This window comes from Podarcis erhardii, assembly GCF_964252035.2.
Source record: "Podarcis erhardii genome assembly, chromosome: 2".
NCBI classification, from domain to species: Eukaryota; Metazoa; Chordata; class Lepidosauria; order Squamata; family Lacertidae; genus Podarcis; species Podarcis erhardii.
In genome coordinates, this window is record NC_138498.1 from 56528814 (window position 1) to 56545897 (window position 17084).

Genomic DNA, 17084 nt, shown 5'->3' on the forward strand with positions numbered 1-17084 from the left:
AGATGGGAGTTGTAGTCCAACAGCATCTGGAAAGTCACTGAACAGCCACCCCTGCTCTATGGTCTTTTGTTCAGATATAGAAATGGATAAAGCAGGATTCCTTGTGCACAACCTCGTCAGACAAATCAGTGTTAATGTGCTTTCCAAAATGCAAGGTTGTCAAGGCTAAGCTGATGTAAATGATGAACATAATCATATAATGAGTGTCACTTAGAAGTAGATTATGGTGTTTTGATTCATCTTATTAATTCTACACTGCATGCAAATATATTCCCAGGTGCCAATTTGAAACCCAGATGGCTTGGAACTTTGCAGGATGATCATAGCCTGTCATAACAGCTGAGCACAACCGAAGCATGTCTGCAGAATCTTCACAGATATAATGAAGACTTGGAGAAAGATGCACTCTGCAAGCAGCAAGGAATAATTATCCATGGTTTCAAAGTATGTTCAGAGGTGGCAACAGAATTTTTGGGTCCACAACACTACGTAAATAAGACCAGTCACCCAGCTGCAAAAAAACTCTCCCTCTCCCTTTCCTGATACACACACCATTAGCATCAAGTTTTACAGCCACAAATGCAGTATAATATAAATTGGCAACAGAATGAAATGCTACCTTCCTCTCTGTGCTAAGACAGAGCAATCAGGAACGTAAGATGAGCCAAGAAAGGTTTCTCCATGAACTTATGTTGCCTGCACATAACTTGCTATCCTTCCAACCATTAGCAATGATACTCGACTAACGAAAATCAGTGAGCATTTAAAAAATAAATAAATACCTGCGTTCTCCCCAGAAATGCTGCTGTACGGTGGTGGGAAATCATTTACAATCTGCAGGTTCTCACAAGGCTCCTCCTCATTCTGCAACTAAACAGAGACATTTTTGGTTTTAAAATGGCAAGGACAAGATGAAGAGTGCACATTCTTTATCTTAAAGGCATAGATAAAAAGAAGTCAGATTAATTTCAAGTGTGGCTGCAGAAATTAGATGCCAACGGAGTATTCTTCCTATTAATAAACATACTTTAAAATGTTTTAGGTGGTGTATAGATGTTTCATAAATTAAGAACATTTAATTAATGATTTAAATCATGATTTAACTCCCCAGTTCCCCTCCCAGAAAATTTAAATAACTGAGTCAAGTTTCCAATTTTAAAATTATACTTTTCCTAAACAAGAATGCATACTTTCTGGCTACTGTAGCAATTAAATGTACTAATTTGCAACTCAACTGAGTCTTTATATAATGTGGGAGCATAATCCAGAACATTTGACCAAACAGATCGTGCATCTTTGTGCAACAGAATTGTGACTACTTAGAAAAAGGAGTATGGTTAGTTCTCTTTGTACATTTGCAACGATACTGAGCAAGATCATATACTTGAAGGCTAAGTTTACAATCCTATGCATATTTATTTGAAAGTTAAGTTCCACTGAATAAACTGGGACTTAGTAACATGCATAGAATGGAGCTGTACAAAAACTCTGAGGTAAAAGAACAATAGCAAAACAATGTTTCTCCATGAGATAGAAAGCAAATGCCCATACTGCTTGGTTGGTAAGGGTCACAAATATTCTACAACGCTGCCGAACTCAGATAGCTGGAGTAAAAGGTCATCCACACATTTGTTTAAACAAATAAATATTGCCTCTATGGATCTGGGGAGTTACAATACTGTATCTCCTGGACTAGCAGTCAGTGTTGACAATACTGAGCTATGCTGACCAGCTCTGACTCAGTAGAAAGCAACTTCCTGAGTGCCCAAGTGCAGGTTTTAACTGCTGATTCAGATATAATTTCTGTTATGAAGAAGAGCCTGTGTGAACTTTAATCCTGGGCACTCTCTCCCCTCTTCCTCCATAAATGGAAGAAGGAGAACAAAAGCTTCCACTTTCATTTTAGAACTTTCCACAGCTCCCTGTTACATTCTAACTCAGGGAAGTGTTGTCTGTTCTAACTACAACCTATATTGACTGCAGTATTTAACAAAGGATCCAACATTTAGCGAGTAAGCAATTAAGGAGAAATAGAAATATAACTAGGACTCAATTCTCCTTGTGACTTGGTTAAAAGGTTAGGAGGGGACAGAAAATGATGTATATAAGTAAAACTAGAGAATAGTAAGGGAGAGAGCGGAAGAGCTATGGTTGAAGAATTGAAGAGAAAGAGCGAAGAGACCTAGATAGCTTTAAAGGATGCCAAGAGACCTAGAAACTCAACTATAGAGTATAAATTGTTAAGTATTGGCTTGGTTAGAAAAACAGTCTCTAGAATAGTTGGATGTGTTTACGTGTTTCTTTTTATTTGCTCTTATAGGTAACTAAGCAAAATGCTAAGCCAGTTTTCTTTTCTCTAAAATAGTTTTCCAAAAAATTATTTGTCTGATGCTTTACAAAAACTCTGAGGTAAAAGAACAGTTTGTTTTGGTTGAGAACTTGTTATTCACCTCACACTTAAGTGCCATATGACTCTTCTCAATAAAGGAAGTATACTGGCCCAATTAAAGAAAAATAGGAACTGCTTGGTGACAGTGGTGAAGGAGGGATGAGTTTGGTTGCCTCCCTTCCTTCTCAAGATGCACATCAAAGCCTGTGACACCACAGGAGCAGAGAGCAGTCTGAGTCAACCATTCCTGGCATAAAGCAATTGTTTGCAGCAAGAATTGTGGAATGACTAGGCTGAAGTGGAAGGCCATGCCTCTCAAACTGCAAGCCTAGGGATGGTGTTTCCTTCCTCCTCTCGGCTTCCAGTTAACCCAGAAGAACATGGAAGACTACTGCTAAGCTGGAAGTCATCTCTACTTCCTGCACCACCCAAAAAGAGCAACGATGGTGTGGCAGAAAAGTAAGGGAGGGGCGAGAGGGGAAGGTGGTTGCAGATGGGAAATGGCAGACCAGGACTTGGCTTGCAGACCACCAGTTGCAATCATTAACTTTAGTCTATGGCTCTGATAGATAGCTATGAGGGAAAGAAGTTATGGTACTGGAGCAGCTACATTTGCAAAAAAAATGGACAGCCATTAGATAAATGAGAAGTGATTACTTTGGATATATTTCTGTGAACAGGAAGAAACAGTCAGAAGAACCTGTGAAAGAAGTGAGAATGAAATCTGAGGCCTTGTATGCAATGAAAGAAGAAATGCCACAAACATTTCCCCTAGAGAAATGAGAGAACTGCTGCTTTTGCATTCTAGATGCAAGAAGGAAAGGCATGCTGGAGGTGAGCGGGGTGGGGGTGGGGGGAGACCATTTAAGATTTAAGTGTCAACCCTGGGAAACCATTGAAAAGGTGACATAATAATATCAGATAGAATGACAGAATGAAGGTGGAGGAAAGGTGGAGATTAACAACCAAGAAAACATGCTGACAATTCTGTTATGAAGGGTAAAAGAATTTTTTCTTCTTTTTTATTCAAGCAAATTCCAGTGATGCTGATAGTTATACAGTGGTACCTCGGATTAAGTACTTAATTCGTTCTGGAGGTCCATACTTAACCTGAAACTGTTCTTAACCTGAAGCACCACTTTAGCTAATGGGGCCTCCTGCTGCTGCTGCGCCGCCGGAGCACGATTTCTGTTCTCATCCTGAAGCAAAATTCTTAACCTGAAGCACTATTTCTGGGTTAGCAGAGTCCGTAACCTGAAGCGTATGTAACCCGAGGTACCACTGTATGTGTGCATATGCGCACACACACACAAGGAGAAAATGAGAGTAAAATAATAGTGGTGTTGAATTATTCTGTTAATATGCTGAAATTTTGTTATTTTGCCATGATATTTATAATGCACCAAAGTCTAGGTCATTTAGATGCAATACATTTTTCAAAGTCCAGAAAGTTACATGGGATCTCCTTACAGGCCCCTTCCTTCCTTCCTATTCAGTTGTTCTATTAAGAGGCAAGCTATAAATTCCAAGACTCAACATTACATCTTGCCAGCAACATGAAAATGATCCTCCTCTTAATGGACAAAGCACACAGCCTCTTTTTCAACAATGCCAGCCATCTAAAATCAGCTAAGTGCTTATTAGCACAGTAAAGATTCACATAGTAGGAAGATCATATCATACACTTTTACATGAACAAATGCTGCTCTAATAGCATAAAACTGGCCAGTTGTCACTTGCAATACAGTTTTATTTTTTGAGAATTAGCAACTGGGTGGTGAGAAAGGTAGAAAATAAGGCCTGCTCAAAGTTTGGGGTAACCAGGATAATAACTGTTTTGTGTTTTTGCAACTGGTGAAGTGGGTTTACTTTAAAATGGAGGCAGCTAACCTTTTCTGCCCAAGGGTCAAGGCAACCCTTTCCAGAATCACATGCCAGTGGTGATTGTGGCAAAATATCAGCACAGCACTCTCCTCCCACAGCATAATTTGTATGTAAAAGTGCCCAATTACAAGAGATTCAAAAACTAAACTGGCTCTCTCTTTGTTCTTGTTATTTCTGTCAGTTAATAATGGCATGACTAGAATCCACTTCTGATCTATACTACTGCAATATATTCTCCTATCAGGTCTTCCCTTTCCATCTTTCTCCTCTAACTTCTGATCAAAATCTGACCACCTGGTTAATGTAATGCCCATGTCACTCTGATCACATTTCCTCATTGTAATATTTTATTCATTGGCTCCAGGCAGCATTCAGTTTGACTTGCTACTTTTAAATGCTCCACCTTACCTTTCTTTTCTTATCTCACATTAGTCCTGCTTTTTTCATTTGTTGCACACTCTTCTTTTTTCCATCTGCTTTATCTTTGCATGGGTTCTTTCTCAAACCCTGCTCATCCTCTCTTCTTCGCCATCACTGAGAGCAGCTCAGAGTGCTCCAGAAAAAGGAAGAAGCACTCCAATTTGCTATAATGTTTCCCAAGTGCAGGTGATGACAAAAGGGCCTGGAAACATTCAAAGAGTTCCTTCCTGTTTCTGGAGTGCTCTTATCTGGTAGTTAAAATAACATCATAAAAGGGAAGGGTGCTTTGCTGTTGAGCACCCACAGAAAATTGTATTCAGGGCAGAAAGGCTGTCAAAAACATTATGACGGGTCAGATCAGGCACATGGGCCAGTAGTTAATTACTCTTCCTTTAAAACATGGAGATAGGGCAAAACAGACCAATCCTAATCCCCATGTCTACTGAATCTAAGGGATTAGGATTGGTTCAAAGTGCTCCATCGGCCAGTGGAGAGGAGCACCACCAAAGGTAGGCACCTCCATTCACAGAAGCTCTGCAGGCATAAATTTACCACTGGCAGTACTTCTGCCAGAAGCAGGCCCTGAAACAAGGCATTCCAGCAGTAGAGGACGTCAGAAGTCAAATGAATCTGAAGGCCCACTGCTTCTTCAAGAGGCTGCAAGATCCAGGCCCATCAACTATACCAATCTGGACCTGGTATAGTACCCCCACAAGCAAACAAAGAACCAATAAAAAAATCTCAATATAAAATAAACCAATGCAGGGAATTAAAAACAAGAAGAAGAAAAACTACCAGAATGAAGAGAACACCCACCCAATCTCATTCCTTGGCCAGGACAAGTCACCAGGGCCTGGGAGGTGCTGGAATATCTGCAACTTCACTTTCCACTCACCTTGTTCTTAGGACTGCTCTATAATCCTTCTACTTCAATATGAAAATGCGTAAATTTCTGAGTACATTTTTTTGCTAGGTACTCCTTAATTCTGATACTATTCATGACATTTTTAAATGATGTGGCCTTTTCATTAGGTATTTGCGCCTCTCACTCTCATTCAAATTACTCAGATTAGAATGTGTAAACAAACCTGTGATTGGTTTATTCTATTTTAATGGAAAATGGGTACTTGGTTCACTAGCCATTAGGATGCTTCATTTGAAAAGAAAAAGGTCAGGCCATTACAATTTTCATATTCACATTCACAAAGCAATGTAGAAAGGGAAAACAAAACAAAACACAAACAACTGGCATTTAAACTCCAATTAAATTAGAAGAATGGTCAATATTTCCTAGCCTATGTTTTTCTTTTGTTCCTTCTAGTAAAAGCTAATCCATTATTCCTCAAGAGTTTTAACACAACAAACCTCTCATGCGCATGCAACAGCAGAACCAATACAGGCATTACTTTACAACTGCTTATGTACATATCTAGAAAAATGCAAGCCTTCATACCAAAACTATCAAAGAAAGCTGGAATATTAAACATAGGCTTCTATTTCTGAATTCTATTGCCTTAACTTGTGTACAAAAATTAATTATTGGTCCCAGAATGACAACTCATGAGAGCCTCTAGATTGCAGAGATACTACTCCTCAAATCTCATCCTGTTGCTATGGCAACATAAGGGAGTTCTTAAAAGATCTCTACTAGGCATGTTTAAAATACACAATTAGCACTTCACAACAAAGCATGTAAAATACAACCCATGTAGCTCAATCCATATGAAGGTAATGTATTATTACATCTGAGGATTACTGCCAGTCATTTCTTTATTAGCTCTAGCTTTCTGAACCATATATCCTCATCAATGTGCCTCTTTACTTTATGTCATAGCTGTATATGACTACATTTAGAAACATACCTGCTGAAGAGCAAGGTGATTTGCTCCAGTTTATGGAAGCCACCTCCTGTAGGTGAGGCAGTATACATGATGCTGCCAATTAAGGATTATTAAATGACACAACAGGAAGACACACACATCGAACAGAGGCAGAAGTCACCTAGATTGTCATTTGTTCAATGCTGAAAGAAATGGAGGGTCACACCCACATGGTAAAAGCCTCATTTCACCAGTCCTACCCGCATCTTTTGTCATTTTCTAGCCGATGCCTTTCATTTTTCAACATACATTTATTCAGCCATTTTGAAACATCTAGGTACCTCATCCCCAGATGTTGCCTCTACACTATTTTAAATCATTCCACATTATTACCTTCCAAATGATCTGTAAAGATCAGTTGCTTTTATATGTACTAAAACTGTTATGAAGTTTAAATGTGTACTATGCCAGTCACTGACAATAAGGAATTACATCCAAGCAAGTGAGTGGCAGAAGAGTGATGGCTTCCAGTGGGCAGCCCACTGCCATGTTCAGGATCCCAGTGTTGCCTGAGGAGACCTCAGATTCAGACACCTCATGAGTCAGTATACTCTGTGAGGATATCTCAGCACACCCTTCTATGCTGCCTCAGCCTGAGGATGTGGGCCTCACATCGGTCCTGCACTCATTCTAGTTCTTTACACTTGCTCCAACTTGAACTTATCATTGACGAATCAAATTGGATAGAATATTTCAATTATATTATTATTATTGCCATTGATATTGTTGTTATTTTAATTTCTATACCACCTTTCACCTGAGGATCACAGGGCAGTTTACAATATAAAAACACAAAAATATGTAACATAGTAACAAATAAAACAATACCCCCACCCCCCCAGTTTAAAAGGCCATTCCTGCTAGTATATTAACATATTAAATATCTACTACATTTTGAACGACAATCCTATGCATACTTACTTCAGAGTAAGTCACATGGGCCACAAGCATTCACAGGATTGTGGTGTAAGAACAGCATGTGTCTTCTTTGCGAGTACATCATTTTGGCAGGACTTGGTCATCTTGCAATCAAATGAGATCTAATTGCTCTACTCTGCTTGTAGTACACTATATTCTGGAATCACAAAATTCTGTAGAACTGGTTGATACTGAAATCTGAATTGTGAACATTGATGTTTAATTCCAGGGATGGGGGAACCTGCGGCTCTTCAGGAGTTGTTGGACTACAGTTCCCATCATTCCTGACTATTGGCCATGCTAGCTGGTGCTGATGGGAGTTGGAGTCCAACAACCTCTGGAGGGCCACACATTTACAAAATCGCATTTGTGTTTTGTCCTCTCTTTCCTTTTCCTTCATTTCTCTCTCTCTCTTTTCAATGCAAGCTTTTATCAAGGCTCTGGTGGTTGGTAATTTTGATTGTATGATCTTTTAAAACACCATGGAAATTTGACTGTGCGACATTAAAAGGTTAAAATGGAAACTTACCATCATCACACTGCAAGTTTTTTATAAAATAACTGAATTCAGTGTGGCTAACTCTATAATATGTTTAAGACTTCAGAATAATCCTACCTGGTCTGGGGAGGGGCAATCAAGGCTGGGTGAACTGCCAAATCCCAAACCTTGCCAGGCTGATGCTGTGAAGGGCACACGACATTTTACCACCCCCCCACCTACTGTCAACAGCTTTCTTTATTCAAGTTTTTTCATCCCACTGCATACAACAGGAGAGAAAATAAAGATCCAAAACCTCCTCTAATCCATCCCAACATGTCTCCTTTTTGTCCTTTCTGCCACTGGAGAGAGACAGCTGCAGTTTTCTCCAGTTACAATGAATAGGCCTTCTACTCTTCCCACAGAGGAGATTTCCAAAATCCCATTGCCCGCCCCCAGGACACTCTGTGAGGGACCATAGGACTGCACCCTATATCACATTTACTTGGGCTTTTCATGCACCAGCAGCAAGTCCTTACTACACTCACATTAAATTCTCCAGAAATTTTAGTAGGGTACATTTTACAACTGTTTTAAAAATTGTAATAAATTCAGCAGGTAAGCATGGTAATAAAACAACTACTGTATAAGCAGTCCTATTTTTTCAAGCTTTGCTAAGTACCACTACTGAAAGAAGATAACACCCAATCAATTTTACTGTTATTGATTGTACAAATTGTAGAGCTTTGTTAACAGCCACAGAATATGAAATGTATAACCTGTTGGATCATTTTTAACAATAAAACTATATAATGTTATACATTGGATACTCTTGGATCTTTTTTAACAACAATACAGTATGAAATGTATAGCTGCAGATAAGTCAAACATCTTATTTCCACTTGAGAGGGCCAAATCTGAGGTACAACAGGGAAGTTGAAGAAATAGCTATACAAAATCAAAATCTGAAATATGTACTATGTGGTGCTGCATGATTTGGTAGATCTAGTGTAATGTAGTAGACATTGCTGGGAATTGGACCTAGGTTCAAATTCCCATACAACCATAACACTCACTTGGTGACCTTGGTGACCTTAGTATCTTAGATCAGTAACTTGCTCTCGGCATAACCTACATCACACAGTTATTGTAAGAAAAAATTAAGAGGAAACTCCATGTATATTGCCAAGTTCCTTGAACAGAATATGCAAGTAACTAAGAAACAAAGTAGTCCAGAATGTTCAGGTTCGCTGATACTTGTTATTGTTAGTAACTAATATTCCGTCTAGAAAATTTTAATATGTTTCCCTCACAAAGTGTAATTTTAGGACCATCATTTATGCTGGTGGTGGGCAATATGTAGTCTGGAGACTGTTCTCAGAGTTCTAACAAATAAAATTTATAAATTCAAACTCAAATCCTTATCTGGTGAAGCATGGCTGAAAATATGGGGTGTGGGGACCTGTTTACAGAATTTGCAGAAATAAAATAAAAAGTAGTATACATTAATTAAATCTGAAAAATTCCATAATTTTGAGCATAGGGTGCTAACACAGCTAGAGCTCATATTAGGAGGGAAGAGCGCTTATCTCTCTATCCAACAATGTCATCTAAGTGCCAACAATCATGTGCTCTAACAAAATACCACACAACTAACAGAGTTAAAAGGCAATGTGCTATCACAGAAATGCATGTCTTCTAGAGCTAATCATCAATCACTCATCAGACACATCTAAATTTTATGTCGCTGCAAGGAAGACAGAGTCATTTTCAGGCCTAGCATACTGTATGTTAAACTACGTATACAAGCATTAATTCCAAATAAAATAAATTTTCTCCCTCTAACCTGAGAAATCTAGCTTTGCTTGCAAGACTCCCTTCAATAGGGATCTGAAACTGCTGAGTAAGCAAATTGTGAGAGTAATTATTTGTTCAGCCCCCAAAAAATGTCCTCAAAAAGGCACTAATAGACGACTATTTGTTGCCTTGAAATTTTCAGTCCAGGAAAAAAACAGGGACAGGGCCAACTCAAAACACAAAACCAACTGATTAAAACAAGAGTAAAGTAAAAACAAAAAGCTGCATTGTTATTTTTATATGTGGTTGTTAGTGGGAAGATACCCACTTATAGAAATCTCCCTGCTTCCATATATTTAGGTTGCAAACAAAGACTAACAACTATCATTTCTCCTTGGCTCCCACCCACTGCACTCAGGAAAGCATAAACAAAGGCATCCCAGAGACAGTTTGGGCCTTTTCAGAGCACTAAATTTACTGAAGCACTGGAAAATCTGTAATTCCCATTAAGAGGAAATATGTTGCAAAGGATAACTATCCACGGAATGCCACCACACCACCAATTCTTTTCTGCAAATGTCAACTTTTGCTTTTGCAAATTTAATCAAAATAGGAAGCTACTGTGTACTGATTCCATTGGTCAAGCTAGTTTAGTATTGTCTTCAGAGATTTGGACAGAAGAGACCTTGGAATTACAAAACACAATCCCAAATGGTGGAATTCAAGAGTGTTTTGGGGTTTCCCAAACCTGGGCCTCGAGCTGTTTTTGGACTACGACTCCCATGATCCCTTGCTAGTAAGACCAGTGGTCAGAGATGTCGGGAACTGTAGTCCAAAACCAGCTGGAGGCCCAAGTTTGGAAAACCCTGTTACAAGGTGGGCTGGGAGGCTGTGTTTACATCTCAACATTGTGAACATTTAAGGATCATAGGAATGTATAACGCCCCTTAAGTTAAAAACAACAAACACACGCAAACTGGTGCTGCTGGATTTTTACTGCTTACATTGGAAAACTCGGGGTTGGCGAGGATCGAATTGCTTTCGGGATCTTTTCATGGTACTCGATGTCAATTAATGCGGGATAACTACCAAGCCAGCTCCACATCACTGGCAATCAAGGCTGGTTAAAATCCCCGTATAATAAGCAAGTACGCACTGAAAGGCCGGGGGGGGGGCATTTATACCCCCTGCTACTCTGCCTTGAATGACCCGACTGTCGAGGGTGGGAATGCCAAGGCAGCCGGGCAACTCGTTGATCTTAAAAGCACCGTCCCTCCCCAGCAAAGCGAAGGGAGGCTTAACTTAGGGCCTCGTATCCCCGCCGTCTTCTCATCGGGGCGGCTTCCGCTTCTGGCCTTCAGAAGCAAGGGGAGGGGGAACTGGGGTGGGCGATCCGAAGCAAGGGGGCGGGAAGACAGATGAAACGGCCCCACAAATAAAGGGCCAAAGCAACAGCTGGAGGGGGGGGAACGCTGTTTTGGAGTAGATAGGGAAAAAAGCAAGATTAGGCCCATGACGGGGGGGGGAGAGAGAGCGCGATTCCCCCGCTCCTTCCGGGCTCGGCTTCCACGTCTTCAATGTGGGTCGTAGACAAGCAGCCTCTCCCCCCCCCCCGCCACCCCCAGTTCCCCACAAGCTCCTTCTTCGTTTCGCTTCCCGCGGCCTAAGAAGCCTCGGCGCTGCCGTGCTCCGTCTTGCCCAGCGCATTCCTCACCTGCTGGTATCGGGCGCCGCCGCTGCTAGGCTCGCCGCCTGCTGCTGCTGCTGCTGCTGCCGCCGCCGCCGCCGCCATGGCGCTGGGCAAGAAGCGAGCGTGCTGAGTGAGGCGGGAGAGAATTAGCCTGGAGTGCCGGGCGCAGAGAGAGGGAGAAAGAGACCGGGCGGGGGCCCCGCTGGGGACGGTGCACGCGAACTCCCGTCCCCGAATGGGCGCTGCCGGGGCTGGTCTTGGCCGAGGAGGAGGAGGAGGGCGGCAGCCAGCCAGCTAGGTCACTTGCTGCTGCTGCTGCTGCTGCTGCCTGCTGAAGCGCCAACCCCTTCTGGTCGCCGTCCTCCTCTCCTTCCTCCGTCACACTCCTCCTCCTCCTCCTCCTCCAGGCAGCCGCTCTCGTGCTGCTGCCCCCTCGCCATCGCCGGCGCAGTAGCGCCTCTGACGGCCCTCGCGCCCGCTCTTTCCCCAGGCCGCGGTGCGAACCTTCCACACAAGAATCCCTCGCGGCTTCGTTTCTCCTCCTGGTTTCATTTGGTCCGCAAGGACCGCGCAAAATCTCTCGCGGCTTTTCACATCCCGTGAACTGATCTGATGCCAGGGTTCCTCCCTTGAGCTCGTTTTATCATAGCCATGAGGCGTGAGGAGAGTGTTTCGCCGCTGATCTTGAAATGCGATAACGACGACACCCTTCCTTGGGTTCAAGCAGTGCCGGATTTACGTATAAGCTAAACAAACTATAGCTTAGGGCCCCACTCTCTTGGGGGCCCCCCCAAAAAAATTTTAAGAGAAAAAACTGGATGTACATTTCCAAAATATAAGATAAAAAACTCCATAAATTACCATATAGCATATATTCAACACAAAAAAGCAACAATTTGTTGTTGACAAAGGACAGCTGGACATATAAAGGGCCCCGCTACCTTCAGTAGCTTAGGGTCTCATCAAACCTAAATCCAGCCCTGTGTTCAAGTGATGGCCCCAGTGATGGAGCTTGCAGGAAACAGGCCCTTTAACTGAGGTGCACGGCAGCCACATTTGCTTGTCAGCACCCTGTCACCAAGTGGTGCCATCATCTGAACACCCCCACCTCACCCAGTGATTATAATTTATAACTACATCATTCGGACTGTGCCAGAATCCGAAAACCAGTTAGCTCACTCGAAGAGCAGATAAGAGAGTAAGACAAGCCACACCAGCCTGCTTGCTCAAGTCCCACATTGGATGGCCAAGGCATTAAGCATCTAGAAAACAGTCACCCATTTTACGGATGGAGGAAGGGAGCTAAGGTTATCCTAAGGACAATCGGCATCAACAGTCATTAGGCAGCTCAGACTGATTACACAATACATTGTAATTACAGTGCCCATAGCCAGTTCAGAGCCTGGCTTGACTTCGTTTGATCCTGTGAATCCTTCCAAGTTTCCGGTTTATATAAAGTCAGGCCGTGGGAGCTCATGGCGCAATTTTAAAAGTTGTAAGGTGGGAGTGAGGTACCATTCTGAACCTCTGATATCACATCCGCCCCTCCTTTAGATCACAGGACCTGCTGCAATCCAGGTTGGTGTGCTCCCAGCTCACAATTTGCCATCCCTTCTGCAAGAGCATACTCAGAAAGTAACATAAAAGTGAAGCCTTCAGTGTGGGTCATTCCAGCTTTCTTCACCCATATCAACATTTTTGTGCTGGGGTTTGTACAAGTGGAAATTTGTTAAGAAATCTACCGTAAGTCATTGTTTTCTGTGAAAGTAAAACTCTCCCCTCCCCCATATTGAAACATCATAAAATGCCCATAGGTACTGAAATACAAACCAAATTGAAAATGTTATTAAAAGCATTTACTTTACAAATCAGATTCAAGTATTCTAGTATAAAATATTTCTGATATTTTCAGATTCCTCTTCACCTGCTAGTTGTTGGCTTTTTTATGAGTTGCTGTTGTTTTATTAAAAAGAACTATGAAAAGAATAAATGATCTTTTCGTTGATCCTAATAAAACAGCCTTTGCCAATCCAATGCACTCTAAATGTTCACCTGCTAGCTGTTGATTCTACCTTGCCAAGTGGTCAGCTAAACTAGCTGATAGATGAGGAATTATACCTTTGATTTGTCACTTTTCATACCAAGAAACTGGAAAAAGGGGAGCTCAAGAGAGAACAAATGAAAAACACTAATGAAGTCAAAGACATTGGAACTTGTTCACTATATCAAATGGCTGTCTAATAAATTAGTGACACTGACATACAGCATACACCTCTGTGGTTATTTTTAGCCATGCATTTTCAATTGTGTTCTAGGGAACTCTGGGGTTCCTCCCAAACATATCATGGGTTCTTCAATGGAAGGATGACAAGCGTTGCAGAAAGTCAAGGGGTCCACTTCTGATCTTCCTCTGCAATGCACAGCTCCAGGGAAATATTGGTTATACAGTGGTACCTCGGTTTATGAACTTAATTGTTCTAGAAGTCCGTTCTTAAACTGAAACCATTCTTAAACCGAGGCACGCTTTCCCTAATGAGGCCTCCCGCCGCGGTGCCCTTCCACCATTCGGTTTCCGTTTGTAGACCGAGGTAAAGTTCGCAAACCGAACACTACTTCCAGTTTTGCAGAGTTTGTAAACCGAATCGTTCATAAACAGGACTGTTCTTAAACCGAGGGACCAGTGTACTAGGATGCACACTCAGTACCTGCTCCAGTTCTTGCATCTTCTGAAGGAATTCTTCATCTTCTTTATTCACAATTCATTGTATAAAGAGATCAATGACAATAAATAGAAATCAACAGGACCGAAAAATGGTTAACTTTGGCTAGGTTGCTCTTCAGCTATTTAGTAAATTATCAGATATGGCAGATTCAATACAGCCAAAGTCATGTGTTTCTTATTCCTGTTGATACTAATAGAAGATTTGCAGCCCCTTCCTATGCATGTTAACTGCAAAGTCTAGTGAATTCAATGATACTTACTCCCATATAAATGTGTATAGGATTGCAACCATATGCAACTATTCAGCTCCCTCAGTGTAACCAATAGAATGTAGCTGCACTTAGCTTTGTCTGGATCATAGGATTTAAAATTACTTTTTAAAAATCTGACCCCATTGGAGCTCTTTTTCTTGATGTTTTGGTAATTTGAAAGAAAGTTGGTAAAAGGCTGCCTTGGTTGAAACATCAGGGATGAAAGAAACTATGACGTTGGAAACATCTCTTGAATAAAGACTGTCTCTAGTCATTTGCTTTCCAAATATGGTATGAATTATCCAGGAGCTGTATAACCAAACCTGATGATAAAGGCAGCAGTGATGTATTGTGAACCTAGTAACATGATTTTATACCTGTTAAATTTCAGCAATTAGTAACAAATGGGTTTCTGACTTGATAAGAGCAAAATGCCTGGATGTTGTCATCTGTAACTGCTATGGAAGAGAATTATATTGTGTCTGTTATTTCCTGCAGTTAGGAACATCACATGTAAAACAGCTTTCAAAGTACCGTTAGTCTGTACCTTCCTATTTCTATGTTTTATTTAACTGAATTTTATCTTTATTGTTTGCTTAGCAAGTATATGATAGCTTGCAGAGCAAAGGAAGGCTGGCGTACAGCTATAACATCAGTCATAAAATACCATAAAAGCAAAAGAGAAACCATCACAAAACCAAAACATAAGCCATCATAAAAGAAGGATCAAAATACAATAGCTAAAAACAAAATGTAGCCCCTTTAAAATGACTTGGCAAACAAGAAAGACTTGACCTGCTTTCAAAAATATTGTAATGTCAGTGCCAGTCAAGTCTATCTAAGGAGGGCTTTCCAAAATTAGAGTGCCACCAGGAAATGGCTGTCTCCTTCATGCAAGTACACTACACAAAGAGACAGCACTTGGAGAAGGGTCTTAGTTGAAGATCTTAAATGCATGAGCAGGACAGTATAGGAAGAAGCACTCCTTCAGGATATTAACGGTAAGGACAAAAAAGCTCCTTGCTTAATAGGCCCAAACCCAAGAAGGGCACCCTATTATTGTAATGCTGACTTGATAAGATCACAGCCTATGTGTATGTGACTTGCAGCTTTTTCTTCATTGAGGTAATCAGTATAACCTATCAGATGCCTTTTTCATCCTCCCTAATTTTCCTGCAGAGGTGAACAAACTGAAGCTGTATTAAAGTATCATACTAGGGTTGAATGTATTTACAGCAGGGCATTGACGAAAGTAACCTGCCAACACCCAGACATCTTCCTCATCATTTAAAGTCTCCTTGCATATATTCCTACATTTCAGGTGGTGCTGGTCATTCCAGAATGACATGTGACTCTTTTATAAAACATCACCCAAATAGAACTTATTTGCATATTTATCCATATAAACCTGTATAAGAAGTTTTCTTTCATAAGGAAATGCGATGGCAGCATCTTACTTTATTTTCCTCAGTAAGCCTATTAAAATTCAATGAATGGCACAAGAATTACAGTAGGAAGTGCCCACCTGAGAGGTGCCGGAACTGAGTTTCTGTGAGTTCCGAATGAAAAAAATCCCTGCCTGTGGTGATGTTTTTCTGGGTGCTGTCTCCCTCCATGCCCCCTACTTCCATTTTGTTTCCATCAGCCCAAAGGAAAGGCTGCAGTCTGCCTTTCCCCACAACCAACTGCTGAAGGCACATTTATGGTATTTCTATTTTTACAATTAAAACGGCTCTTTTGCACAGAAATGCATTCGCACAAAAGAGCAGTGTTAAAAATCAAGAGTTTCCCTTGCAGGTGGTAGCTTTTATATGAGAGCAAGTCCATTGTACAGCGTCAGAACATCTGCTTGGGATGTCTAAGACTCAGATTCTGTCCCTAGCATCTCCAGGTAGGGCTGGGAAAGCTTCCTGTCTAAAACTCTACACTGTCCATCAGTTTAGTACAAAGCTGAGCTGGATGGCCCGATGCTTTGACACAGATAAAGTAGCTTCCTCTGCTCCTGTGACTGATCTGCTTTCTCCAAGAGCTATTGCTGGAAGAAGCCACTGCTGTCTTCCTGGTAACCCATTCCTATGCTGGCCATTAGTGATGTATGGAAGTGAGAGCTGGACCACAAAGAAGGCTGATCGCCAAAGAATTGATGCTTTTGAATTATGGTGCTGGAGGAGACTCTTGAGAGTCCCATGGACTGCAAGAAGAACAAACCTATCCATTCTTAAGGAAATCAGCCCTGTGTGCTCACTGGAAGGACAGATTGTGAAGCTGAGGCTCCAATACTTTGGCCACCTCATGAGAAGAGAAGACTCCCTGGAAAAGACCCTGATGCTGGGAAAGATGGAGGGCACAAGGAGAAGGGGACAACAGAGGGTGAGATGGTTGGATGGTGTTCTCGAAGCTACCAGCATGAGTTTGACCAAACTGCGGGAGGCAGTGGAAGACAGAAGTGCCTGGTGTGCTCTGGTCCATGGGGTCACGAAGAGTCGGACAAGACTAAACAACAACATGCTGGCCATTGAAGTTTGTCTACTTTGTACCAACTGCTTACAAAGGCAAAGTCCAGACTGGTTGTAGATACTGTCAAGAGCTTTGCCTGTTTGCACCCCATTAAGACTGTTTAACAATCTTGACTGTGCCAAATTACAGAAACTGCTG

The 17084-nt window shown here is 41.5% G+C and overlaps 1 protein-coding gene across 1 annotated transcript in view; it reads right to left on the reverse strand.

The window, feature by feature from the left end:
* NDFIP1 (Nedd4 family interacting protein 1) overlaps positions 1-11806 on the reverse strand; it is a 29042-nt gene extending 17236 nt beyond the window's left edge. Inside the window, exons 1-2 of the mRNA XM_081852187.1 lie at positions 11481-11806; positions 783-870 (exon numbers count right to left, since the gene is read on the reverse strand). Of these exons, the coding sequence (XP_081708313.1) occupies positions 783-870; positions 11481-11558 (166 nt within the window). The 5' untranslated portion in view covers positions 11559-11806. The remainder of the gene's footprint in view (positions 1-782; positions 871-11480) is intronic.
* Between the last annotated feature and the right edge of the window lie 5278 nt (positions 11807-17084).